This window comes from Phyllobates terribilis, unplaced genomic scaffold (genome assembly GCF_046119375.1).
Source record: "Phyllobates terribilis strain yellow unplaced genomic scaffold, ASM4611937v1 Scaffold_9__5_contigs__length_417890890, whole genome shotgun sequence".
Lineage (NCBI taxonomy): Eukaryota > Metazoa > Chordata > Amphibia > Anura > Dendrobatidae > Phyllobates > Phyllobates terribilis.
The window spans coordinates 102,994,240-103,020,894 of NW_027362769.1; the positions used below are offsets into that span (position 1 = coordinate 102,994,240).

At 45.4% G+C, this 26,655-nt stretch overlaps 1 protein-coding gene across 1 annotated transcript in view; it reads left to right on the forward strand.

Moving 5' to 3' along the window:
* Window positions 1–26,655, forward strand: part of PDE11A (phosphodiesterase 11A) — a 921,640-nt gene that overhangs the window by 481,880 nt on the left and 413,105 nt on the right. Inside the window, exon 5 of the mRNA XM_073646878.1 lies at window positions 4,237–4,301. Within this exon, the coding sequence (XP_073502979.1) occupies window positions 4,237–4,301 (65 nt within the window). The remainder of the gene's footprint in view (window positions 1–4,236; window positions 4,302–26,655) is intronic.

Sequence of the window (26,655 nt, forward strand, 5' to 3'; positions counted from 1 at the left end):
ACTTCAAATATGATGTGGTCCCTAAAAAAATGTTTTTGTAAATTTTGTTGGAAAAATGAGAAATCGCTGGTCAACTTTTAACCCTTATAGCTCCGTAACAAAAAAAATTTTGGTTCCAAAATTGTGCTGATGTAAAGTAGACATGTAGGAAATGTTATTTATTAACTATTTTGTGTGACATATCTCTCTGATTTAAGGGCATGAAAATTCAAAGTTTGAAAATTGCAAAATTTTCAAAATTTTCGCCAAATTTCTGATTTTTTCACAAATAAACGCAAGTTATATCGAAGAAATTTTACCACTATCATGAAGTACAATATGTCATGAAAAAACAATCTCAGAACCAGGGGAATATGTTGAAGCGTTCCAGAGTAATTACTTCATAAAGTGACAGTGATCAGAATTGAAAAAATTGGCCCGGTCACGAAGGCAAAAATAGGTTCTGGTGAGAAGTGGTTAATGGCTCTCAGGGCCTCCTGCAAATTCAAAGCATAGTCCCGTATACTGTCTTATGCCCGCTGTTTGCACCCATAAAATTTTAGCTTGATCTCTGCTGAGGTGCGGGTATCAAAAGTGTCCTTTAGACGGGCCAGTATTTCCTTTACAGTCCCCTTTTCCCTGGCTGGCCAGGACTTCACTTCTCTTTGGGCTGCTCCGTTTAACTGGCCTATCAGGATGCTCACTTTTTGTTCCTCGGACAGGGGGTATACTTTGAATAGGCTATTCAGTCTTTCTTTAAAGTCGCTCAGGGTATGCGACTCCCCTGAGTACTGGGGTAACCATGCCGCTCCGGGGATATACGGCATCGTGAACGGCATCACTGTGGCAGCAGCCGCGCTGGCGGTGGGAGCTCCCTCCATTCCTGGTGTCTTCCTCCCCCCTAGTTAACCGTGGCCTACCTTCCGTTGCTTCCTCTCTGTAGGCCGCGGCTCCGCTGGCGATCGTCGGGGTCGAGGACCTTGCGTCGCGCGTTGGTGACGCCGCGTCCGCTGGGCTCCTTCCAGGACCTTGCGCAGCGTCAGTACGTAAGGCGGGGCTTCAGCTCTCGCGCGCTTTTGGCGTCCACGCCCCTCTTCTTCTCGCGTGGCGTCCCGAAAATGGCGCCCATTGGCGGGAAAACGGCTGCGGATGGCGGGAAACTTCACCACGGTAAGTATCACAGTCTTTCTTCAGGCACGCAGTACCCGGTGGTTGCAGGCACGAAATCCTGCCAACTGCGCCAAAGTTGACGTGCCCCCTGGGCCTTGTGTGGGGGAATACCCGGAGCCGGGCCTCTGTGTAATGTCAGGGGTTGTAGTCTCCGTGGCGGTGACCCGGTCCCGTGGCTCAGGGTGGTCAAACCAGTGGCGGATCTGTTTACTTGGTTTTTAATGTTGAAATTTCCGACTACGCCACCCATGGATTGCGGTCACTGAGAACCGCAGCAGAAATGACTCAGAGTCTGTGCAGTGCAGTTCAGGGTCTTTACTGTTGGTAATGGAGAAGGCCCTGCCGGGAGTACTGGCTAACATTAGAGGCCTGGTCCGTCTGTGAGCGAACAAGAGTCCCCCTGGCCAGGTGGAGGTGTAGGCCTTCCCGTCTGACTGCACTCTTCCTGGCTACCTTGCTGTAGTCGTGTAGTAGCCCACGTCCCTGAGTGTACCGTGTGGTGCTCACCCGTATGGCTGGTGACTTGGGGCCTTTGGGTACCTTCCGCTCCTCGATGGCGGTGCCGGTCCCTTGCGTGTGACTGAGCCTCCGGGCTTTCTATGGCCAGAGGACCTGAAATCCCCTGCCTGGTGGTTTCTGCTGCTGGATGTGGATATCCTCACAGCCTCGGACTCCGGTGTCCGGTTCTCTGCGTCTTCTGCCAGGATGAGCTCTATCAGCTCAAATCCCTGGCTCTCTGCTCCTGTGTTGCCTCCAGAGCTCCTTGCTGCTCCTCTGTCCCTTCCTCTGGACTAGAACTCGATTCTCTAACCCCGCCCCAGATCAAGTTTATAAAGGGCAGGTTCCTCCCCTCCCTGGACTGGGGCAGGAGGCGTTGCATGCAACAGTGCTCCTGACCAGGAGAACCCATGCTCGCTCTCAGACATGGTATTTCTACCACTGTGGCAACCAGACCCCTGGGGTGCCACAATGACTCTATATAATATACGAGTTTCACTTTTTGTTTTGAAGAACTAAAATAAATTAACTTTTTGATGATATTCTAATTTAGTGAGTATGTCACTTTCTGGTCTCCATACTGTCATTTTGATACAATCCCTGTTTTCTCTGCTGCAGATCTAGCAGAGCTCAAATGTTCAGTTCTGTATAACCCCGTCCACACCACTGTACAGAAAGCTGCTAATCAGTGGTGGGGGTGGGGTTATACAGAGTATGTTGACTATGAGGCAGGAGACAAATTTTCCTGTAGTGATAATATCCTGCTGATAAAACACTGATTTTATGAAATAGCAACAAGCAGCCCAGTTCGTGACACATCACTGTAATCATGGTCTCTGTCCCTATATCATGCTGCTTTCAGATTATATAGCAAAAAACATCCTGACAGATACCCTTTAAAGGAGAATTTCTGTCTTAATAAATGACAGTGGTGGTCCCACCTCTTATTTTAGGAATTACAGGGACCCAGTGCTGGTTTAGCCTTGTATCCCTTTCATTATATTTGGTTTCTAGGGACAGGGAACTGCAGAACGATCCCATTCATGTGAATGGAGACCTCTGCAGTTTACTGGCTGGAAGAACCACTGTACAGGAAAAACCAAAGGGTTCCAGGGTTTAAATCCCAATTTATCATGAAGTGATGGCATAACCTAGCAATTTGCCAACACCTAAAATGGGTAATAGTCATGCACATAGCCGTACTAGGCCGTGTTCACATGTCTATTTTCCCATTCCCTTTGTCTGTTCCATTTTAGGAAGAGACAACAAATTCATGTGCAAAACTGATCAAGTGATCTGTTGTATCACTTATGCAAATGGAATCAGAGGGGCTGTATTGGTTATTATGGGGTCCAACTGGGTTCTGTTTGGTGTCTTTTTAAAAAGAAAAAAAAAGTCCTGAATGCAGAACTTTTTTCTTCTGTACTAAAACTGAATGCACTGGATCACTTTTGCACATGAATACCCTGTGTCTTTTACTAAAATGGAACAGATAACTAGAATGTGCAAACGGACACATGGACAGAAGATCCTCCTAGGTATGTGTTCTAAGGGAGCCGTAATAAGGTTCACATAGAACATGTTATATAGAAAATATATATATTTTTCTATATATATTATACAGAAAAAAAGCCTCTAAAAGCCAATGTCATTCCATACTCCGTATTTCCAATGCAAAAAAGTTGTGACAAGTTTCATCAGATGCCATAAGTATTAAGTAATGCTTCTACTGGAAAACAGCTCTGCATATACATGTATACATTTTTAATGGAAAGCTGGAGCAATACAAGCATGATGCTGCAAACTAATTAAATTAAGTTTGCGTCATTTCATTCGATATATTTTATTTAGCAAGAATGTTGGTGTCATTAGGATATGTATGTGTATCGGACTGTTATAATCTGTTATTTATTAATCATTTATATAGGGTTTTGTAAAGGCACTTAGGATGTTTAATATTAGAAAACAGTGAAGCCTTTTAGTGCCATTATTTAGAGAGATATTTGGAGGAACTATGGAATCAAAAGATTAATACAAGCACTATTAAAGGGAACCTGTCAGCTAAGTCATGCTGTCCAAACTGAATCAGAGCCTGGCTCTTTGATCACATGGCAGGGGTGCCGATGACCGGGATTTGTGTGGCGCTTCCGGCTTGCGCATGTTAAATCCCGCTGTGCCTCTCTGATTTATTTGGGTAACAGCCGTGGGTGGAGCTCCGATGCACCCACGGCCAATAAAGGCAGCTGTCATGTGCAGGAAAACATGCGGGCTCAGTGCGGGAACCCCCATCAAAGTCAGGGACACAACATATGATGTAAATGTACATTAAGGAGGCTAGCTTTCCAACAATGTGGTAGAGAATACTCAGAATTAGGGAAGAGTCAGACCCGAGCATGACAGTCTCTGACCCGACAGTCTCTTACCCGAGCGTGACAGCTGCATAAAAGCACATGATGTCACGCTCGGGTCAGGAGACCGTCTGTCTGACTCTTCTTTTGCACATGATCATTGTATTTATTGAAAGTGTTTGCTATAATCGTGGAAAGAATAATTCTGTAGCAATATTAATAATGATATATTTTACTATAGGTGGTGAAATTTACCAAATCATTTGAGCTGCTTTCTCCTAAATGTAGTGCTGACGCAGAGAGCAGGTAAGCCTCATTGATTCCATGCAATGTTTAATAAATATATGTAACATATGAAAAGTATGTATATGTAAAGTATGAAACAAATCAGCAAAGAAAATTTGAGTTTTCAGTGTCCCCTCAGGCTGCGTGCCAACGATGAGTTTTTTAGGTGTTTCCGCAGTGGCTATTCCGCCGCGGAAACTCTTAAAAAACGCTTGGTAGAAGATCTGCAATGTTCTCCAATGATAATCCGCATGTGCTGTGCACATGCTGCGGGAATTTCTGCTGCGGATTATCATTGCGGAAAAATCCGCAGCACTACCATTAATGGGGTGGAATCACCACCATTGACTTGCATTGAATCGCATAATATTCGAATGACTACATGTGTACATGTGGATATTATGTGATTCAATGCGTAGATGGTACCCGGGTTTGGAGAAGAGGAGACTCTCATCCAGACCCGGGTACCATAGAATCTGTAGTTAAAAAAGAATTAAAATAAAAAAAACATATACTTACCTTCTGATGGCCCCCTGTCTGCTCCCGGCGGCGCTGCTGGCTCTTCGGCTGCTCGCGGTGGTTAAAGGACCTTCCATGACGTCATTTAGTCATGTGACAGGTCACATGACTAAATGACGTCATGGAAGGTCCTTTAACCACCGCGAGCAGCCGAAGACACCCAACGCATCGGAGAAGGAGACTGGGGGCCATCAGAAGGCGAGTATAATGTTTTTTTTTTATTTTTCAACATTTTTATTCTTTTTTTTACTATTGATGCTGCATTTGCAGCATCGTAACGTGGTCACACTATATAAATCCATGCCGTTTGCATGTATTTATATAGTGTGACCAAGTTGTCAAGCACTTTTCCAAGTGAAGCTAAAATCGCTTGGAAAAGAGCTTGACAACCCGCATGTGAAATCGCATGTTCAAAACGCTTCACAAACGCTTCTACCTGGCAGAAAAAACGCATGTAAAATCTGCATGCGTTTTTTCTGCCAGGGAGATGCCGAAACGCTCCGCAGCATCTCTTCATCGTGGGCACTTAGCCTCACTCTCATGACTACCTCACCATATGAATGAAGCTAAATCAAGCAGTATATACTATTTATCTGTCAGGGTTCGTGGCAATATACACAGCTTTTCAGAATGCTGTGTTTCCTTTCCGTACTCTTCGCCCTCACTGTACACACAGGGTAAGCGCTTCTGCTTTTGAAGAGTGCTTCAATGCTTTGTTTTCTCTGATGTTACACAAAATGTGAGCACTCATTGATTTCCCTTACAAAACTGTAAAGAGCTTATAAAATATTTATATGTTTTCGTTCTGTCAGACGGCTAAGTACTGTACTTCCCGAATATGCTGTACCCAGTTTTCTAAAAGAAATGGGAATATGTGAGATCAGATAAATTCCCAGCTCTTTCAGTTACAGAAATTTTGGTTTCGAGTAACTTAAACAAAAATCCCACACACTACAAAAATAGAATAATAATTAGATAGATAGATATGAGATGATACATTTTAGATAGATGATGGATGGATACATAGAAGATAAACAGATATTAGATAAATAACACAGATATTTTGATAAATAACTAGCTAAATAGATTTTCTATAGATAGATAGCTGACATGATCAGTCTATATGTACGGTCATGGCCAAAACTTTTGACATTGACACATTTGACATTGATTTTCACAGTTTGCTGCTTCAATGTTTTTAAATCTTTTAGTTAGATATTTCTAGGATTACTGAAGTACAATTATAACAATTTTCAGAAGTTTTTAAACTTTTATTGACAAATACATCAAGTTTATGCTAAGACTATTTAGTGTTTACCCTTATTTTTCAAGACTGCAATTCGCCTTGGCATTGCGGGATATCAGCTTACGGGCCAAATCCTGACTGGTGGCAACACATTTTGGTATAATAAAAGTTTGGAGATTATCACAACTTCTGTGTTTCTGTTTATTTTGTACACTCGTTGTTTGGATTGACCACAGGTTCTCAATGGGATTGAGATATTGGGAGTTTTCATCACCGAGTCACTTAGTTATCACTTTTGCATTGTGACTGGCCTCCATCATGCTGAAAAAAACATTGTTCAACACCAAATTGCTCCTGGATGGTTGGGAGAAGCTTCTCTTGGAGGATGTTTAGATCCCATTCTTTATTCATCTTATTAGGCAAAATTGTGAGTGAGCCCACTCCATGGATGAAAAACAACTCAACACATGAATGGTCTCAGGATAATTTACTGTTGACTGACACATGACTCATGGTAGTGCTCTTCTTTTCTTCACTGGAGAATCATATTTCCAGATTAACCAAACAGTCTAAAGGGGGCTTCATCAGACAAAATAACTTGTCAGGAAGTACATGGATTGGACTGCAGAGGTCTGGGCTACAGTTTTTTTTCTGATGAAGCCCCCATCAGACTGTTTGGGACTGCATGAAAAATGATTTTCTGGACAAGAAAAGATGAGTGCTACCATAGGTCCTCTCCTCCTCTTCCATCCTCCTCTCTCCATAGACTTTTATGAGCAGGAACTGTCACTTCATCGCTCAGGTGGTCAAAGTCTGTATTCACGGAACATAGAATTCACCAATGGATAAAGAGCGAATAATCCAGAGTGTGAAAAAAGCAGATTTTCCTAATAAGATGACTGTAATTTTACTTGTACGACTGCTTAATTATAAAAAATAAAACTAATTTTTCTCTTTAATCTTACAGCCATGAAATCTTCATAATCAAACATTACTAAAGATATAGGTGACCTAAAATGTGACATGGTCATAAGAAGCTCTTATCCTAAAATTTAGTTCATTAAATTCCTGTTCACTGTAAACCATCCTGTGCCAATTGCTAGACTAGATGAAATGCTGTAGGAGCATTCTGGTACCCCAGCATTTCCGATAGGTAACAGAATAATAAATCTGATTTTTTTTATTCATTGTCAAGGATGGGAAGAAAATTTTCCAAGTCACATAATAACAAATCTCGGCTCACAATGAGTTAAGCACAATGGAAAATAATACAAGTCTATGATTTTTCCGACTTCACTGGTCGTGTAAAATCATAAACCTGAAGCTGTGCTAGGTCTAAATGTAAGGTATAAATCTAGTGCGAGGAAAAACTGCAAGAGACGATCAAAAGTAATAAGTGTAAATGTTCAACTGGGGTTTATATAAATGTTTCCCATGTGGACTCCTTGGCTTATTCTATGTCAGGTCTGAACTGCAATAGAATAAGTGATTTTTTTTTAAAGAAATATTCTACTAACTTTTCCATAAATACACCATCGCTGGTGTAGCTGGGGGCGGTAAATTCTGCCTGTTTATTGATTCTCACTGATATTTTATTCTCCATTGATGAGTAAAATAAACTACAGTAGTAAATTAAAACTGTCGTATATGAGAAAACACAGCAGGGGCAAGATGTACAGTACATTGCCTCTTATACTGAAAAATAAATGTAGCACCCTGAGGATTCGGCTGCTACAGGGGTATTGCACCTCAATCCAGAGGTGTGATATTCCACTCCCGGGTAAGGATGGAGTGTGGGACTGAGCTCGGTAGGCTGCATGCACTACACACATCCCATTTCCGAGGAACAGGCCGACGGTACTCCCACTTAGAAATGTGCAGGTACGACCGAGTCTGTTCCTGGCTGGAGTGGGAGGGGGGTGGTACATCCCAAGTAGTGTAGGGGCAGATAGGGGGAGCAGCCTGGGTAAAGATAGGAGCTCATTGGGTGCTGGTCACCTGAGCTCACACATAGAGGGTGTATATAAGGTGGGCACCAACTAAGAACAGGGTCAGTTGCAGAGAGAAAGTCAGCGAGCTGAGGAGAAGAGAGACCCAGAGTGAGAGAGGAGAAAGAGAGACCCAGAGGGGGAAACAGAAGAAAAGGACTCCAAGACCCCAAACTAAATCCCCGGGTGAAGAGTCGGCACAGGGTACCGGAACCCAAGCTGGTGGGGGCAACAACACTCCCCAGCCAGAGACCGGAGACCGTGGGCAGCGTTTGCCACGGTCACCCACCACATCCACCACGAAGGCATACCACGAGGAGGGTCAGGGAACCCAAGGCCAAGGGTCTCCCAACAGAAGGCCCGAGGGAGCTGGACCTGGGTGGATCAATAGTGGGGACGGCCAGAGAAAGGACAGAAGGAGAGCTCAGGGTCACGCTCCGGACTTATTTGGGAGTTGGCTGGATCCAGAACCTGGTGGACGCAGCACGGCTCGGGAGGTCACTCGAAGCTGGAGTGACCAGAACATCAGCAGTGAGTAAACATCCTAAACTGCATAACCCGACTCTGTCTCTGATTGCCGTCTACGCTGCATCACCACAACTCCCATCCTCTGCACCTGATCCCCCTGAGGCTATACCCCACCCGTTGGGGGTTATATCACCAAAGCTGCACCTACACCACCAGCCTCAGCGGACCCTGCTGCAGCGGCGGCCACAGTGACCGCAACACAACGGGTGGCGTAGTCGACATTAAGAACTTAGTAACATCTGTAGGACTGCCACATACAACTGAGTTTGACACCCTGGGCACGGACCGGGTCACAGCCACTCGGAGACTACAACCCCCATCTGATCCGGCTCCGGATATTCCCATAAAGAATATGGCCCAGGGGGCGCGTCATAAATAGTTTGGACCATTTCGACAACAATATTACATGATCCCTGGGAGAGGAAGTCCGGACAATGCAGAAACGGCACCGGTACCAAAGGTGAGAATAAGTGTTATTATTTTAATGGAGGGCGAACATGCTGATTGAGACGGGGCTGTTCAAGTAGTGGGCAACCCCTTTAAGGCACATCCTGTAGATGGCATAAATGCCTGAAATGGAAATACTCATTTAACACCAATAATGAACATAAAATTATTATTATTTTATTATTATATTCATTATTGATGTTAAATGAGTATCTCTATTTCCGTTATTTTCTTTATTAATAGTCATAATTTAAAAAAAGAGAAAAAATAATGATTAATTCTCTAAGTCTATAAAAATCTTGACATCATCATGACATCACAGGATGTCTTTTATAAAAGTAATGCTGGGGAGACACAGTATGTGCCAATTCTGCATGCTCTATATTAATATGATTAGTAATGGGGATCTAACAACAGTAAAATTTCATTTCCAAGTGTTGTCCTCCTTATTTGTTACTTAAACAGTTGTCCACAACGATTAACATTGCCCCCTGGATTTAAATTGTGGCAACAAGTCTTTTTGTAAATACCTTGTGTGTTATTTATTGCCTGTGAGCGGCGGTATCGCTGCCCACTCACCAGGCATCACGTGACCCAGGCTGCAGCCGGCTCCAATATCCGCTGATGTCATGCCAAGTTCCGGCTGCATCCGGGCGTGACCCAGTGACGCGCTCCCCCTCTGATTGATGGGCTGTGGGCGGATTTCACCTAGGCGGTTTATTGTCAGCTAGTTTAGATAGATAGGATCCTGTGTCAAATCGACCTTCCAGCATACCATTGTGCCAATTGTGTGGTCCTGCCACCAGTCCACATTTCAGCATCTAAATCCTTTGTACTAATTGTGTGGTCAAGCCAGCAGTCCACATTTCAGCATCTAAATCCTTTGTGCTAATTGCATGGTCCAGACACCAGTCCACATTTCAGCATCTAAATCCTTTGTGCTAATTGTGTGGTCCAGTCACCAGTCCACATTTTAGCATATAAATCTTTTGCACTAATTCTGTGGTCCAGCCACACTATTTCAGCAAATAAATACTGATTGTTAATTTAGTGACAGATGACTGACAGGTCTTGGCCTAGGATTGTGAAACAGCTGGTTAAAAGAGGGGAAGGGTACATCTAACATGAGTGTGAAAAAGCGAGGTCATAGTGGAAGGGGGAATAAGCTTGGTGTTCGAGGTGTACGTGGGGTAGGTGGTAATGTGACTGAAAGCTCTACTGAGCAAACACTGGCACGTCCTATCCAAAGACAACTGACAACTTCTGTTACTAGATGGGCTACTCGACTCCTTTTCTTTGGCAGCTGCACTAACATGTGTCAGTCTGGGAATCTCACTGCGCTAAAATGCGGACAAGCGGGCCTTGCCAACCATCGGCCGTCCCATCAACTGCATCTGCTGTTTCTTCCTCCTCCATCACCGAACCTCTACTTGTTTACCCGCTCCAGCGGGGTGAGTGAGAGCCTGTCAGCTGTTACAGAAGTGGACATGCCTGCTGTTTTGGACCGATCTCAGACACCGAGCACACCACATCTTTCTCAATCCACCATAACTTCTCCACCTGCACCTCACTCACAGTCCAGCAGTTTGTGTGGTTCACCATACTCCACCCTCTCTCAGCACAGCAGCCAGCCTTCGGTCCCACAGTTGTGGTCACATAAAAGATTCTTTCATCCTACACATGCCAAAGCTAAGAGCTTTAACTTCACCATCTCCAATCTGTTGGCTACAGAAATGCTGCCTTTCCGCCTGGTGGATACAGACGGTTTCCGAAAGCTGATGGCCGGTGCAGTCCCCCAGTATCAGTTGCCCATTCACCATTACTTCTCTAAGAAAGCTGTGACTGCGCTACATCACCATGCCGCAGACAGCATCACCCGTTCCTTCAAAAAAAAATCTATGTCTGACAGGGTGCATTTCACCACTGACACCTGGAGGAGCAAGCATGGCCAGGGGCGTTACATCTCGCTGACTGGGCACTGGATGACTCTGGTGGCTGTGAGGGTCAGCGGGGAAGAGGCTGCTCCACAAGTCATGGAATCCCCAAGGCTTGCGGGGTTAACCTTTGTATCTAACACTTCCTCCACTGCTTCTGCCTCCTCCACCTCCTCTAGGGCCTCAACCTGTGCACTCAACCACTTCCTTAATGAGACACGCATTCCAACACTGCAGAGAGAATCCCCCCACCTCTGTACTGTGCAGCCAGGGCTCACCGCAGTCAGGCAGTGTTTAAATTAATATGCCTTGGTGATCGCAGTTACACAGCTCAAGAGTTGTGGACAGTTATCCAGGCCGAGTTTGAGCAATGGCTGTCTCCACTGAACCTGGAGCCAGGGAAGGCCGTGTGCGATAACGGTGCGAACCTAGTGGTGGCCCTACGCCGGGGCAACCTCACACGTGCCTTGCATGGCTCATGTCCTCATTCTGGTGGTACCGCATTTTCTCCTCCACTATCCCAGCCTGAATGCCCTGCTGCAGAAAGCATGGCTGCTGTGTGCTCACTTCCACCATTCGCACCCCGCAGGTCATCGACTTGCATTGCTACAGAGGTCTTTCGGCGTACCGGTTAACCAGTTGATATGCGATGTTCCGACACTGTGGAATTCCACTCTGTACATGTTGCAGCGACTGTGGCAGCAGCGACGAGCCCTGGTGCAGTATGTTATTTTGCATAGCCGAGGCCAACGCAGTACAGATGTGGTGCAAATCATTCTTGTGGAGTGGGCACAGATTAAGGACCTTGCACCTTTCTGCACAGTTTCAAAATGGCTACTAAGATGGTTAGCGCTAATGATGCCGTCATAAGCATCACTATTCCAGTCATCTACATGCTGGAGCACACTTTGTATAGTCTGCGGGAGGAGGTGGTGGTGTCAGAGGAAGAGAAGGAAGCAGAGGAGGATGCGGAAGGGATAACAATATTTCTAAGTTCCGGACTGTCGTCGCACATGTGGGTGCCATGGGAGGGTGGATTACAGGTTGCCGGAGCCGAGGAACAAATGGAGGAGGAGAAGGAGGAATAGGTGATGTGCGCTCAACAAGCAGAAGATGAAGAGGTTAATAATCGCCTGTCTATTGTCCGTGGTTGGCTGGAGGGGATGGATGAAGCAAGCTTGTGTGTTATCCTGCCACAAACACACCATGGACTTGGATCTCATGGACGCGCCCGCACATGAGCGCCTTCTTGCTGCACTATCTGCAACATGATGCTCGTATTGTTAGGATTAGAAAAAGTGCTGACTACTTGGTTGCCATCATGTTATATCCACGGTACAAGAGTAAATTTTGCCAGATGCTTCCCTCCCTGGAAAGGGACGTGGCATGCTGGCGTATTGAAACACACTTGTAGACAATCTTGAGAGTGGTTTTCCCCAAGACAGCAGTGAGGCACACAGTGTGCATCGCAGTTCTTGACTTCCAACCCCGGAAACATTGAATCGTCAACGCAAAAATATTAGCAGCAGCTGTGAAAGTGGGAGAAGTAATTTCTGTGAGTCATTTCATACATTTTTTAGACCAGCCCGTGCATCAGCAGAACAGAGTAGAAGTCTGACACATAGTGAACGACTGGAGAGGATGGTGCAGGAGTATCTCAAGCTCAATATCAATGCCATCATGGGGGGTTTGGACCCTTTTGCATTTTGGTCTTCAAAAATGGAAGAGTGGCCTGAGCTTGCCTTGGTGGTTTTGTCAAGCCCGGCAGCCAGCGTTCTCTCAGAACATGTTTTTAGCGCTGCTGGAGGTGTGCTGACAGACAAGCGCATCCGGCTGTCCCCTGAAAGTGTAGACCACCTAACTTTCATCAAAATGAACAAGTCATGGATCTCCAATGACTTTTGCACCCCAATCACAGACTGGGCAGACTAGGCAATGGTGTAGTTTTCAGTGTGCTTCATTGATCTTGCATTATTGCTGTCTGTGACACCTTTGTCGTGGCTACTGTGCCTGCTGTTGCTACTGCTGCTGATGTTCCTAATATTTTTTTGAAATGTATAGACTCCAAGTTGGGTCTGCATCTGGAGGGTTACCTGTAGTGGAAGGGTTGTCAAAGCTCCATTATACTATTTTTACTCTGAGGAAATTGATGCCACTTTAGCGGTGTGTGCCTATAATCTTTGAAATGTGGTGACTACTACAAGTTGGGTCTCCATCTAGTGGGTTGTCTGTAGTGGAAGGGGTGTAAGTGCCCCATCATACTACTTCTACTCTGGGAAAAATGATGCCACTTTAGTGGTGTCTGTCCCTAATTTTTGGAAATGTTTGGACTCCAAGTTGGGTCTCCTTCATGTGTGTTGCCTGCAGCAGTAGGGCTCCCAGGCCTGCAGTTACTTTAAGTTAACTACCTGTGTTACTATCCCTACATTTTTCTAGCAATAGTATTCTACAAAGCTGATATTTGTGCCACCTGAGTGTGGCTGAGCAGAAAAGCAGCTTGAGCTGTTGCATGAGGTATCAGGACTAGAGATGAGCGTTGTTCTACTCGAACTGTTCGCCAATCTCAAATTCGAGCTGTTTTGGGCGGTGTTCGAGCCGTTCGGCGAACACGAACAATTTGAGAAAAATTCGGCTGTTCGAGGTTATGTTCGATAACTGTTCGTGCACCAAAATCATAACTGGATTTTTTCTCAGTAATGATGAAAATTAATGTTAATACGCAGTTTGAGTGTACAGCGGGGTGGGGGGAGGGGCAGGGGATGGATCTCTGCAGGAACAATGAAGATCTCCATTTTTTTTTCTCTTTCCCGCATTTGCAGTGGGGAGGTGCAATCTGTCAGCCTATCAGCAGCGCACACACGGAGCGAAGTGCTTTTTTTCACACAAGCAAGGGCATGTGTCATTGGCAGTGTATGTCACATGTCCTTGCCCTATAAGACCAAGCCATTTTCCCCGTCGCCACCATTTTCTCACTGCTGCAGCTGCGTGTTAGACGGCACCGCTGTTGCTGTGTGCGCTATACCTTGTTAATTTCAAGCCAATTTTCGCACAAATATACAGATAGCTTGGGAGTAGGGAATAGTTGTGATTGCAGTCCTTTTAAGGACTATGTTACAGCATTTCCTACGACTTTTATCAGGGAGGTCTGTGCTCTTAAATAGATAGGTTGTGGGAGTAAAGACTAATTGTAATTGCAGTCCTTTTCAGGACTAGGTTACATGAGTTCCTATCAGTTTTTGCCAGGCAGGTCTGTGCCAGTGCTGTGCAAGTTTTTTTCACAGCATTTGGCTGAATCTAGCAAAGCTAATCCTTTTTGGCCTATTGCAGAGTGTGTTAGTCAGTGGAGTAGCCTATCTGTGTTGCAAGATATACCACCTGTGTATAGAATACCAATTTTTTTACTGCACCTAGTGAAGTAAAATCTTTTGGGCATAGCATCATTCTATTAGTCCATCTATACTGACCTCCATCAGGTTGCAAACTGAATATAATTTTTTTCTGCATCTAGCTCTGAAAAAATATTTGGGCTTCTAGCGGTGTGTGGGACTTGGTCTATTAGTCCATCTATACTGACCTCCATCAGGTTGCAAATTAAAAATAATTTTTTTCTGCATCTAGCTCTGAAAAAATATTTGGGCTTCTAGCAGTGTGTGGGACTTGGTCTATTAGTCCATCTATACTGACCTCCATCAGGTTGCAAATTAAAAATAATTTTTTTCTGCATCTAGCTCTGAAAAAATATTTGGGCTTCTAGCGGTGTGTGGGACTTGGTCTGTTAGTCCATCTATACTGACCTCCATCAGGATGCAAATTAAAAATAATTTTTTTCTGCATCTAGCTCTGAAAAAATATTTGGGCTTCTAGCAGTGTGTGGGACTTGGTCTATTAGTCCATCTATACTGACCTCCATCAGGTTGCAAATTAAAAATATTTTTTTTCTGCATCTAGCTCTGAAAAAATATTTGGGCTTCTAGCAGTGTGTGGGACTTGGTCTATTAGTCCATCTATACTGACCTCCATCAGGTTGCAAATTAAAAATATTTTTTTTCTGCATCTAGCTCTGAAAAAATATTTGGGCTTCTAGCAGTGTGTGGGACTTGGTCTATTAGTCCATCTATACTGACCTCCATCAGGTTGCAAATTAAAAATAATTTTTTTCTTCATTTAGCTCTGAAAAAATATTTGGGCTTCTAGCAGTGTGTGGGACTTGTTCTATTAGTCCTTCTATACTGACCTCCAGCAGGTTGCAAATTGAATATAATTTTTTTCTGCATCTAGCTCTGAAAAAATAGTTGGGCTTCTAGCGGTGTGTGGGACTTGGTCTATTAGTCCATCTATACTGACCTCCATCAGGTTGCAAATTAAAAATAATTTTTTTTCTGCATCTAGCTCTGAAAAAATATTTGGGCTTCTAGCAGTGTGTGGGACTTGGTCTATTAGTCCATCTATACTGACCTCCATCAGGTTGCAAATTAAAAATAATTTTTTTCTGCATCTAGCTCTGAAAAAATATTTGGGCTTCTAGCGGTGTGTGGGACTTGGTCTATTAGTCCATCTATACTGACCTCCATCAGGTTGCAAATTAAAAATAATTTTTTTCTGCATCTAGCTCTGAAAAAATATTTGGGCTTCTAGCAGTGTGTGGGACTTGGTCTATTAGTCCATCTATACTGACCTCCATCAGGTTGCAAATTAAAAATAATTTTTTTCTGCATCTAGCTCTGAAAAAATATTTGGGCTTCTAGCGGTGTGTGGGACTTGGTCTATTAGTCCATCTATACTGACCTCCATCAGGTTGCAAATTAAAAATTATTTTTTTCTGCATCTAGCTCTGAAAAAATAGTTGGGCTTCTAGCGGTGTGTGGGACTTGGTCTATTAGTCCATCTATACTGACCTCCATCAGGTTGCAAATTAAAAATAATTTTTTTCTGCATCTAGCTCTGAAAAAATATTTGGGCTTCTAGCAGTGTGTGGGACTTGGTCTATTAGTCCATCTATACTGACCTCCATCAGGTTGCAAATTAAAAATAATTTTTTTCTTCATTTAGCTCTGAAAAAATATTTGGGCTTCTAGCAGTGTGTGGGACTTGTTCTATTAGTCCTTCTATACTGACCTCCAGCAGGTTGCAAATTGAATATAATTTTTTTCTGCATCTAGCTCTGAAAAAATAGTTGGGCTTCTAGCGGTGTGTGGGACTTGGTCTATTAGTCCATCTATACTGACCTCCATCAGGTTGCAAATTAAAAATATTTTTTTTCTGCATCTAGCTCTGAAAAAATATTTGGGCTTCTAGCAGTGTGTGGGACTTGGTCTATTAGTCCATCTATACTGACCTCCATCAGGTTGCAAATTAAAAATAATTTTTATCTGCATCTACAGTACCTCTGAAAAAATATTTGGGCTTCTAGCAGTGTGTGGGACTATTTGTATTAGTCCATCTATACTGACCTCCATCAGGTTGCAAATTCAAAATAATTTTTTTCTGCATCTAACCCAGCCAATAGTTTTGGCCTAATACCACAGTTTGGCCACTCAGCTCTGCTCGGTTACCATCCATTGTTTTTTTGTGCAAACAACTCCAGAGTTGTGAATTAGTTAACCACCAAAATGAGTGGAAAAAGGCCTGCTGCTGGTGGAAAGGGGAATACGCGTGTTGGGAAGGGGAAAAAAGGTTGTGTCCGTGGGGTAGGTGTTAAAGCAACAGTAACATCTGCAGAAGAAAGACCATCTTCCAGCCAAACTAAAATGTCTACTTCTTTTAGCGGACAATGTGATAAGATCCCTTTCTTACGGCCACGCCAATCGCTACAAATTCCAGATGAGGCACAAAAACAGCAGGTGCTTCAACGGATATCAAGTGCTCCTTTAAGTGGGCTCTCCTCCACATCAACTTCAACATCACAAATACTCCAGTCCTCAAAGGTGTCACCCAAATCGCACTTGCTTCCTCACAGCTCCCAAATCTCCAGCTGCCCGTCTGAGTATGAGGTAGAACAGATGGTTGAGTCTGCAGAGCTGTTACTCATACTATAGCCTGGGAATCAGAGGTCGACTCCAGCGCTTCTGTGAATCCAGACGAGGAAATGATCTGCACTGATGCCCAGAATCTTTATGAGTCGGATCCAGGACCAGACGCAGAAGGTTCTGACCATAATGTAGACCCTCATTCCCAAACTGTAACTCCTGTTGGTGGAGACAATGAGGAAGACGATGATAAGACTCAAATACCTGATTGGAGCGACAACTTTAGTTTTTTGTCAGGGCAGGAACAGGTTGGCTCTGAGGACGACGGGTGTGATAACGCACAGGGTGATGATGATGAGGTCGGAGATCCCACTTACTGTCAACCCACAGTCAGCCAAGAGATGAGGTCAGCAGAGGAGGTGGAGGAAGATGCTAGTGACGACGAGGTCAGGTTGCGCCTTCCTGGACAGAGACGTAGTACTGGAAGCACGTCAACAACTACATCCTCAAACACAACTCTGCCTCTCACCACAAGTCGTGGTGGCTCTTCAGGTCGCATGGGTGCTAAGCCTTGCATAGCCTGGGCATTTTTTCAGATCGATAAAGATGACCCAACTCGTGTTATCTGTAACATTTGTCAGCAAAAGCTAAGTAGAGGCCAAAAAATACATAGTTTGAGTACTTCATGCATGAACCGGCACATGGACATGAAGCATAAGTTGCAGTGGGAAGCTCAGTGTGCTACAATGCGGCCTAGCCGGCCGGGCCAATCACCGTCTGCCATATCTTGTGCATCCGCGGCCTCTTCATCCTCTGTGACTGGGGGGACAGCAGTCACACCTGTTTTGGGGCGCAGACCTGCCATCTCTTTACCCGCAACAGCCAGCGTGATTGGCAGGTCATCATTTTCTTTGGAGGTGGTAACACCAGCTGGTGTTGAGCGCTGTCCGACATCGATAGCACCACCTTTGGATCAAGGCAACCTAACATGTCCGCCTGCATCTTCCTCACAGACCGGCAGTTTGCCGGGCACACCCTTATCAACCCCGTCTAAGCACAATAGCCAGCCCTCGGTCCCTCAGATGTGGACAAGTAAAAGACCATTTCCTCCTAGCCATGAGAAAGCTAAGAGGTTGAATTTCACCATCTGCAAGCTCTTGGCTACAGAAATGCTGCCTTTCCGCCTGGTGGACACAGAGGATTTTCGAGACCTTATGTCCGTCGCAGTGCCCCAGTACCAGATGCCCAGTCGGCACTACTTCTCAAAGAAAGGTGTGCCTGCGCTCCACCAGCATGTCGCACACAACATCACCGCTTCTTTGAGAAACTCTGTGTGTGACAGAGTGCATTTCACCACAGACACTTGGATGAGTAGGCATGGACAGGGGCGTTACATGTCGCTGACTGGGCACTGGGTAACTATGGTGACAGCAGGACAAGGGGCTGCTGTCCAAGTCTTGCCGTCCCCACGAGTTGTGCGTCAATCCTCTTTATGTCAAAGTTCCTCCACTGCTTCTGCCTCCTCAACCTCCTCTCGGTCTTCCACCTGCACCCAAAGCCTGTCTGGTCATGCCACAAGCTTTCTAACTGCGCAGAAGGGATCCTGCACACCTCCTTACTATGCTGGCAGTAGGGCTCAACGTCATCAGGCGGTTTTTACATTGAAATGTCTGGGAAATGTGAGTCACACAGCTGAGGAGTTGTGGTCAGCTCTGGAGAACCAATTTCATGAATGGTTGTCTCCACTGGACCTGAAACCAGGGAAGGCCGTGTGCGACAATGCTGCAAACCTGGGTGCGGCCCTTCGCCGGGGCAATGTCACACACGTGCCTTGTATGGCTCACGTGTTGAACCTGGTTGTCCAGCAATTTTTAGCCCACTATCCCAGACTAGATGGCCTTCTGCAGAGGGCACGGTCGCTGTGTGCTCACTTCCGCCGTTCGCATCCCGCAGCTCAGCGACTTACATCTCTACAGAAGTCGTTGGGCCTGCCACTTCACCGGCTAAAATGCGATGTGCCTACCCGGTGGAATTCAACTCTGCACATGTTGCAGCGACTGTGGCAGCACCGACAAGCCCTGGTGCAATACGTTCTGACGTATAGCCTGGGCCAACGAGATTCAGAGGTGGGGCAAATCACGCTGGAGGAGTGGTCTCAGATCAGGGACCTATGCACCCTTCTGCACAGTTTTGAAATGGCGACGAAGATGTTTAGTGCTGACGATGCCATTATCAGCATGACTATTCCGGTGATTTACATGCTGGAGCACATGTTAAACAGAATTCGGAGTCAGGTGGTGGCACAAGAGGAGGTGGAGGAAGTAGAGGAGGAGGAGTTGTATGCGGAAGGGCTAACATCTGCAAGGTCCAGACGGTCGGCAACACCAAGGCGGCAGGCATGTGAGGGTGGGGGAGATGGTTTTACCAGGGCGCATGGTAGCAGCCAAACTAGTGAGGAAGGTGCAGGAGCCCAGGAAGAAGTGGAGGACGAACTGATGGAAGACTCATCAGATGAGGGAGACCTTGATCACATTTCTGTTGTGCGAGGTTGGGGGGAGAGGACAGAGGAAGGAAGCATGATTGTTACCTCGCCACCAACACAACAGGGACTTGGTGCTCCTGGATGCGCAACACACATGAGTGCCTTCTTGCTGCACTACCTGCAACATGACCCTCGAATTGTGAGAATTAGAAATAATCCTGACTACTGGGTTGCCACACTGTTAGATCCCCGGTACAAAAGTAAATTTGCAGAAATTATTCCTGCCATAGAAAGGGATGCACGCATGCAGGAGTATCAGCAGAGACTGTTGCAGAATCTTACATGTGCTTTTCCACAAAATACCAGTGGTGCACGTAGTGAATCTCACAGTTCCAACTTGCCAACCGTGGGACCGTCAAGTGTTCAGCACTCAAACCGTAACAGAACCACAGTATCTGCTGGTAACATCAATTTTGCGGAATCATTTCACCACTTTTTTAGCCCATCCTTTGCAAGGCCACAGGAGACAAGAAGTCTGACACATAGTCAACGCCTAGAGACGATGGTACAGGAGTATCTCCAAGTAAACATTGAAGCCACGACTGTGTCACTGGACCCTTGCTCTTTTTGGGCTTCCAATCTGGATAAATGGCCGGAGCTAGCCACTTACGCCTTGGAGATCTTGTCATGCCCCGCAGCCAGCGTTCTGTCTGAACGTGTGTTCAGCGCTGCTGGTGGTGTGCTGACAGATAAGCGCACGCGGCTCTCCACTGATAATGTAGACAGACTCACGTTCATAAAGATGAACAAATCATGGATCCGAAACGACTTTTCTACCCCTGTGTCATCCTGGGGAGAGTAAAAGCTTGATGATTGGTTAAAATCACCCTACCAACCGTTTTAAGCTTTCAAATTACTAATCATGTTTATCTGTATCTTGACTGGAAAATAATTTGGGCTTTGTAGCAGTGTGCATCACTGATCCTATTAGGCCATCTATACTAAAGCTTCACCAGATTTAAAATTAAAAATAATTTTTAGCTGCATCTAGCCCGGAAAATAATTTTGGGGCTCCGAGATGCGCAAGGCACATAAGTGCCTTCTTGCTGCACTACCTGCAGCATGACCCTCATATTGTCAGAATTCGAAGTAATCATGACTACTGGGTTGCCACACTCTTAGATCCCCCAAACTTTTCGATCAACCTTTTCATTTTAATAAAGACCAAAAAAATGGTCATTTTTGAAATTATAAGCATTAGCTGGTTGTTAGAAACTGAAATCAAACAGTTTTCAACTCAAAACTTTATTCTAGGTGATGTTACATTTTCACATAGGACCCCTTGTTCGAAAGGAGCTTCTGAACTCTCTCGTCCATTGAATTTGTCAGGTTTTGGATGGTTTCTGCTTCAATTGTTTTGCATGAGGACAGAATACCCTCCCAGAGCTGTTGCTTAGATGTGAACTGCCTCCCGCCATCATAGACACTCCTTTTAATGATGCTCCAAAGGTTCTGAATGGGGTAGAGGTCAGGGGAGCATGGGGGTCACACCATAAGTTTGTCCCCTTTTATGCCCATATCAGCCAGAGATGCAGATGTTTTATGTGCAGCATGAGATGGTGCATTATCATGCAGAAAAATGATCTTGCTGTGAAATACACGGTTCTTCTTCTTGAACCATGGCAGGAAGTGCTGTTTGAGAAAATCCACATACATTATGGAGTTCATCTTTAGCGCCTTCAGGGATCCTAAAGGGGCCGACAATCTCTCTCCCCATGATTCCAGCCCAAAACATTACTCCACCTCCTCCTTGTTGGCGCTGTAGCCGTGTTTGCGTGGGGTGTCCATCAACCAGCCATCCTCCACTCCATCCATCTGGACCATCGAGCGCTGCACGGCACTCATCCGTGAACAAAACAGTTTTGAAATCAGTCTTCATGTAATGTTTGGCCCACTGGAGCCGTTTCTGCTTGCGTGAAGTGGATAGAGGAGGTCGACAGGATGGCGCATGCACAGCTGCAAACCTCTGAAGGACCCTGCATCTTGTTGTTCGGGGGACGTTGCAGGCACAAGCAGCTTCAAAAACTTGTCTGCTGCTATGACAAGGCTTTTTTGCCGCTGCTCTTTCAACCTGACGTAATTGCCTGTAGGAAAGAGTCCTCAATTTGCCCTTATCAGCACGCACACGTGTGTACTGTGAATCAGCTACATACTTCTTGATTGCCAAGACACTTCATCCTGATCATCGCACAATGTTGATTGTAGTCATGCCTTGACCTAAACACTCCACAATTTGTTGCTTCTCAGCAGCCGACACATCCTTTTTCTTTCCCATTTTGGCAGAAAATGTAGGCTGCTTAATAATGTGAGAGAGCCTTCTTAAGTAGTCTTGCCTTTCATTGGACACACCTGCCAAACTAATTAGCACAGGTGTCTGCAATTGCTTACAGTGATATAAAGAGCCCTGACACACATCACCATCAATGAGTTTAACTGACAAACAAACAAATTCTTCCCTTATCACTCCTAAACACTTTTTGTATAATAATTTGGAACACAGTGTACATGTGCTTTTCCACAAAACACCAGTGGTTCACGTAGTGAATCTTACAGTTCTAACTTGCCAACCGTGGTCTGTATGGAGTTGTTCAATAAAGGGCCCAAAATTAAGATAACATAGATGGGAGAGGTCTCTATGAATAGGAATTCCTAAGTATTTGATACCCTGTGAGGGCCAGGCAAAGGGAAAGTTGGACTGGATGGAATCCTATATGGATTTGGGGAGGGAGACATCGAGGGCCTCAGACTTCGCTGCATTGATTTTAAAATTTTACCATGTAACAAAGTGATCTATTTCAGCCATAACAGCATGGATGGATATATGTGATTGAGTGATATATACTAGGACATCATCAGCAAATAGAGAGCACTTGTACTCGGTGCCTCCCACCTCAATCCACCTAATATTGGGGTTATGGCGAATTGATGAGAGCAGGTGCTCCGTCACTAGGATGTATAAGACAGGGGACAGAGGACATCACTGCCTTGTCCCATTGGTGATTGTGAAAGGTGATGAAAATGTTCTGACGCACCCCCTGGGCCTTGGGACACCCGGAGCCGGACCCTTTTTGGTGGATGCTGGTGGTTGTAGTCTTCGTGGCGGCGACCCAGTTCCGTGGCTCAGGGCGGTCAAACCAGTGGCGGAACTATTTATGTGGTTTTCATGTTTAAATGTCCGACTACGCCACCCGTGGATTGCGGTCAGAGTGAACTGCCGCTACAGGGCAGACCACTGAGGCTGGTGTTGTGGGTGCAGCAGAGCGTAGCATAACTCCCCACGGGAGGAGTATAGCCTCAGGGCAGTGTATGCGGAGGATGGGGGTGATGGTGCAGGGCAGCAGCAGTAACGACACGGAGTCAGTGATGCAGTTCAGGGCCTTTACTCACAGTTCTTATTATCCAGACCACGTCTGCAGGTAACGGCTGCCCACGTCGTACTGTGCTCACCAGGTGAGGGGCTCAGACAACTCCCAGATAACTTTGGAGCACTTCACAGGACCCCCTTTGTGTGTCCTTTGTCTGGCCTTTCTTACCAACACTTCTGTCCGGCTGCCTCGGGCCTCCTCTTGGTAAACTTGGCGCCAGTTTCCCTGACCCTATGTGGTGCCTTCCTAGCGGGTGTAGCGAGGGGCTGCGCCACATAAAATGTCAGAGCCTCCGGTTTCTAGCTGAGGGTCGTTTCCTGCCTCCACTAGTTCGGGGACCGGTCTCCCCCTTTGGCCTGACCCCTCCACGCAGGTGGATTCGGGCGTGCGGTGGCGACTCGCCCGTCCGCACCCCTGGGATCCCTTCATTCCTCGTTCCTGGAGCCTTCTCCGCTCCTCTTCCTTCCTTCTCCCTCTTCCAGGCCTGGGCCTCTGTTACTAGGCCCGCCTCCGGAGCAGAGCTCATGCAGAGCCCCTGCTCCCTGCCACTTCTGCTCAGACTTCTCTGCACTGAACTAAGATGGTGCCCACCTTTTATACTCCCTTCTCAATGCACCCAGGAACTGCTTCCTCCCTGCTCCTGCACTACAGGGTTCCCCTTCCTCAGTGTTCCCTCCCCCCACTCCAGCCAGGGACAGGGACTGTCGTGCCCATCTCAGGGGCATATTGGTCGCCCTGCCCCACGGCAATGTGGTGTAATGCATGCAGGTGTCGGGTCCTGATCCACACTCCATCCTTACCTGAGAGTGAGATATCACACCTCTGGGTGAGGTGCAATACGTCTGTAGCAACCGAGCCCTCAGGGTGCTACAGTTCCATTTATCTTCAGCCTAGGTGACGTATTGCGATACAGGGCCGTGATTTTGGCTATAAAAGGGTCCCCTAGACCCCTACCCCAAGCTTTTTAAGAGAATCATATATGGCGTGCCAGGAGACTCTATGGAATGCTTTCTCAGCATCCAACGAGAGTATCTAATTACAAATTTTTAACTGCATCTAGCCCAGGAAATACTTTGTGCCTAGTAGCAGTGTCTGCTAGTGAGCGGATTATCCCGGCTGTTAAGCAAGCTGCACCACCTGTAGTTTAGACACTTAATTTTTTCAAAGGAAATGCTTCGGGACCATGGGATACTTAGTGAAGAGCATCAGGAGGCACCCCAAGGCATAGGGGCTGGGACTGGCAGTAGGATGCCTTGCGGTGGACAGCCGAGCTCGATCCTTATAAAAGCTTTTTAACTGCAGCAGCTTTAGTGGACGCTACTGGAGCTGGAATTACCGCGGCTGCTGGCATGAGACTTGCCCTCCAATAGATCCTTGTAAATGGATTTAAAGTGTATTCATTCAAATTAGAGAGACAATTTAAATTAAAAAGCTTAGAGCTGCCTCCACCACAGGGGGGCTCGCTCGACCCACCAGCGGACAGGCACCAGTATTGGGAGAGGGGGGCTGGCCGTCAGGGTTCACCGCGGCTCTGGCACAAACCCGGCGACACGGAGGTGGCACGGGCAGGAGCGGACTGGCCGTGTCGGCTTCTCACTTTTTGGATTTTAGAAGGGCATGACATGCCTATATCTGTGTCTCCCCCTCCTTTTACTCCTCCACCTCTTTTATTTTCGCATGACTATATGTACTTGTCACTTTTCCATGTGTTAGTTATGTCTTCTGAGCAGTTTGCCAGCTTTTGGACACCTTTGAAGGTGTTTTCTATGTGTTTCTATGTGTTTTTGTTTGCCTGCCATTGGTTTTAACGGTGTTCGAAGGTGTTCGACGAACAGTTCGACGAACAGTTCGGCGAACACACGGGTGTTCGACGAACCGAACCGAACTCGAACACTACGGGGGTGGCTCAACACTAATCAGGACTCCCAGCACAGCAGCCTACACTGATCCCTCACCCACCTTTTCTTAATTTGAACTTAAATTCAAAGCAGTAAATGCTGGCCCAGACCCTGATACCTCATGCATGGCCCATGGCTGACTGCTGTTGTGCAATTATAAAATTTCAACTGGGGGTCAATTGATGCCACTTTTCTAGTGTCTGCCCCTAATTTTTGGAAATGTTTGAACTCCAAGTTGGGTCGCCTTCTTGTGTGTTGCCTGAATTTTGCAGGGCTCTCAGAGCACTAGGCATACACCTGTCACTCATCCACCTGTTACTGATCAATGTTTAAGTTAGAAAATGCCAGTCCGAGCCCTGTCACAGGCCCTGCCCCATGCATTCATGCTGCGCAATAATACTATTTGTACTCTGGGTCAATTGATGCCACTTTTCCTGGTGTCTGCCCCTAATTTGAGCTGTTTTAGCAGCTTTTGGGGCCCCCTGAAGGTGTTGTCTATGCGTTTGGTTTTGCCTCCCATTGAATTCAATGGGGTTCAGATACGCTCGGCGAACTGTTTGGCGAACATCGGGAAGTTCGCCGATCCGAACCGAACCTTGAAAGGTTCACTCATCTCTATTTGCAAGTTCAAAGATAAAGGAACACTGGTTACAATACTTGGACATGGCAGAAAGAGAATTCTGTCACCGATTAGATACATTATATGAACAATTTTATGTCCAAAATTATAACATCCACTGAAGTGCTGTTTGCTCCTGAGCTTTGTAACACCTTTCCATAGTCAATGCACATGTCAGAATTCTAAAAGACAGGTTGCTACAAATGAATCATTTTCTTAGGCTATGTTCACACTAGGCATTTTTTTCTGCAGCAACACGTGATCACTTGGCAGGAAAGAAGCTGCGTCAAAAATGTAGGTTTTGGTGTGTTTTGGTGTGTTTTTCAGGATCCCAAAGTACAACTTTGCTTCCACCACAGAAGCATGAACACAGGTCACCAATGCAAGACATATGTGAAACCATATTAGCCAAAATTACTGCCATTGAGTTGCTCAGAGATTGTTCAATTTCACACCTCCATGGGCCACAGGTATTGTTCAATTTCACACCTAGATCAGCCAATATCTACATTGTACACATCACTAATTTAATTAAACTGTCCTAATCCAAACTGCTATCTCAGGCGACCAAGACAAGATGGTAAAATCACAAAAATAAATGAGTTTCACATACTGCTCTACTTGCTTTTTTTTTTTCATTAAAAACACAGCAAAACCTGATAGCTATGTTCACACTTGCCATTTTTTCACCACCCATTACTTCCAATGGATGAACGCTGAAAAAACGCTGAAAAAAGTGACATGCTCTATTGTTCAAAAAAACATGCAAAGCACAAAATACTGATGACACAAAAACCAATGTGTGTGCATGAGAGTTCTGAAATATCATAGACTACTGTAAAATGCAGCTGAAAATTTGCATAAAGAAAGGCTGAAAAAAGCCTAATGTGAACATAGCCTTATAAGAGCTTTAGTCCAGACATTGTTACTAGTATTTAACTGGATACTATTATTAGTAATGCTGAATGCTGAAACTGAAGTTCTTACTGACAAGCCCAAAATACAAAAAATAAATAAAAAAAAAATCTCTGAAGCCTGAATTATTTATGTTTTTATATTTTATTCTATATTGTATATTAGGAGCTGTCCTTGGTACTTTTGGATATTGCGTAGAGGTTGTGCATCTTTTGTTACTTAAATGTATATTTTTTGGGGTAAAATACATTTTTGTAATTGGGCTTCAAATTGGTTTACCATCCATAGCCTCATTATTGCACTGTCTAATACTGCCTGCAGAATTAGGTAACTGAGAGTTTTACAGTGAGCACATTCTGATGGTCCAATGGGAACGTTTCTATCTTTTTTTATCTTTATTTGAGCTCC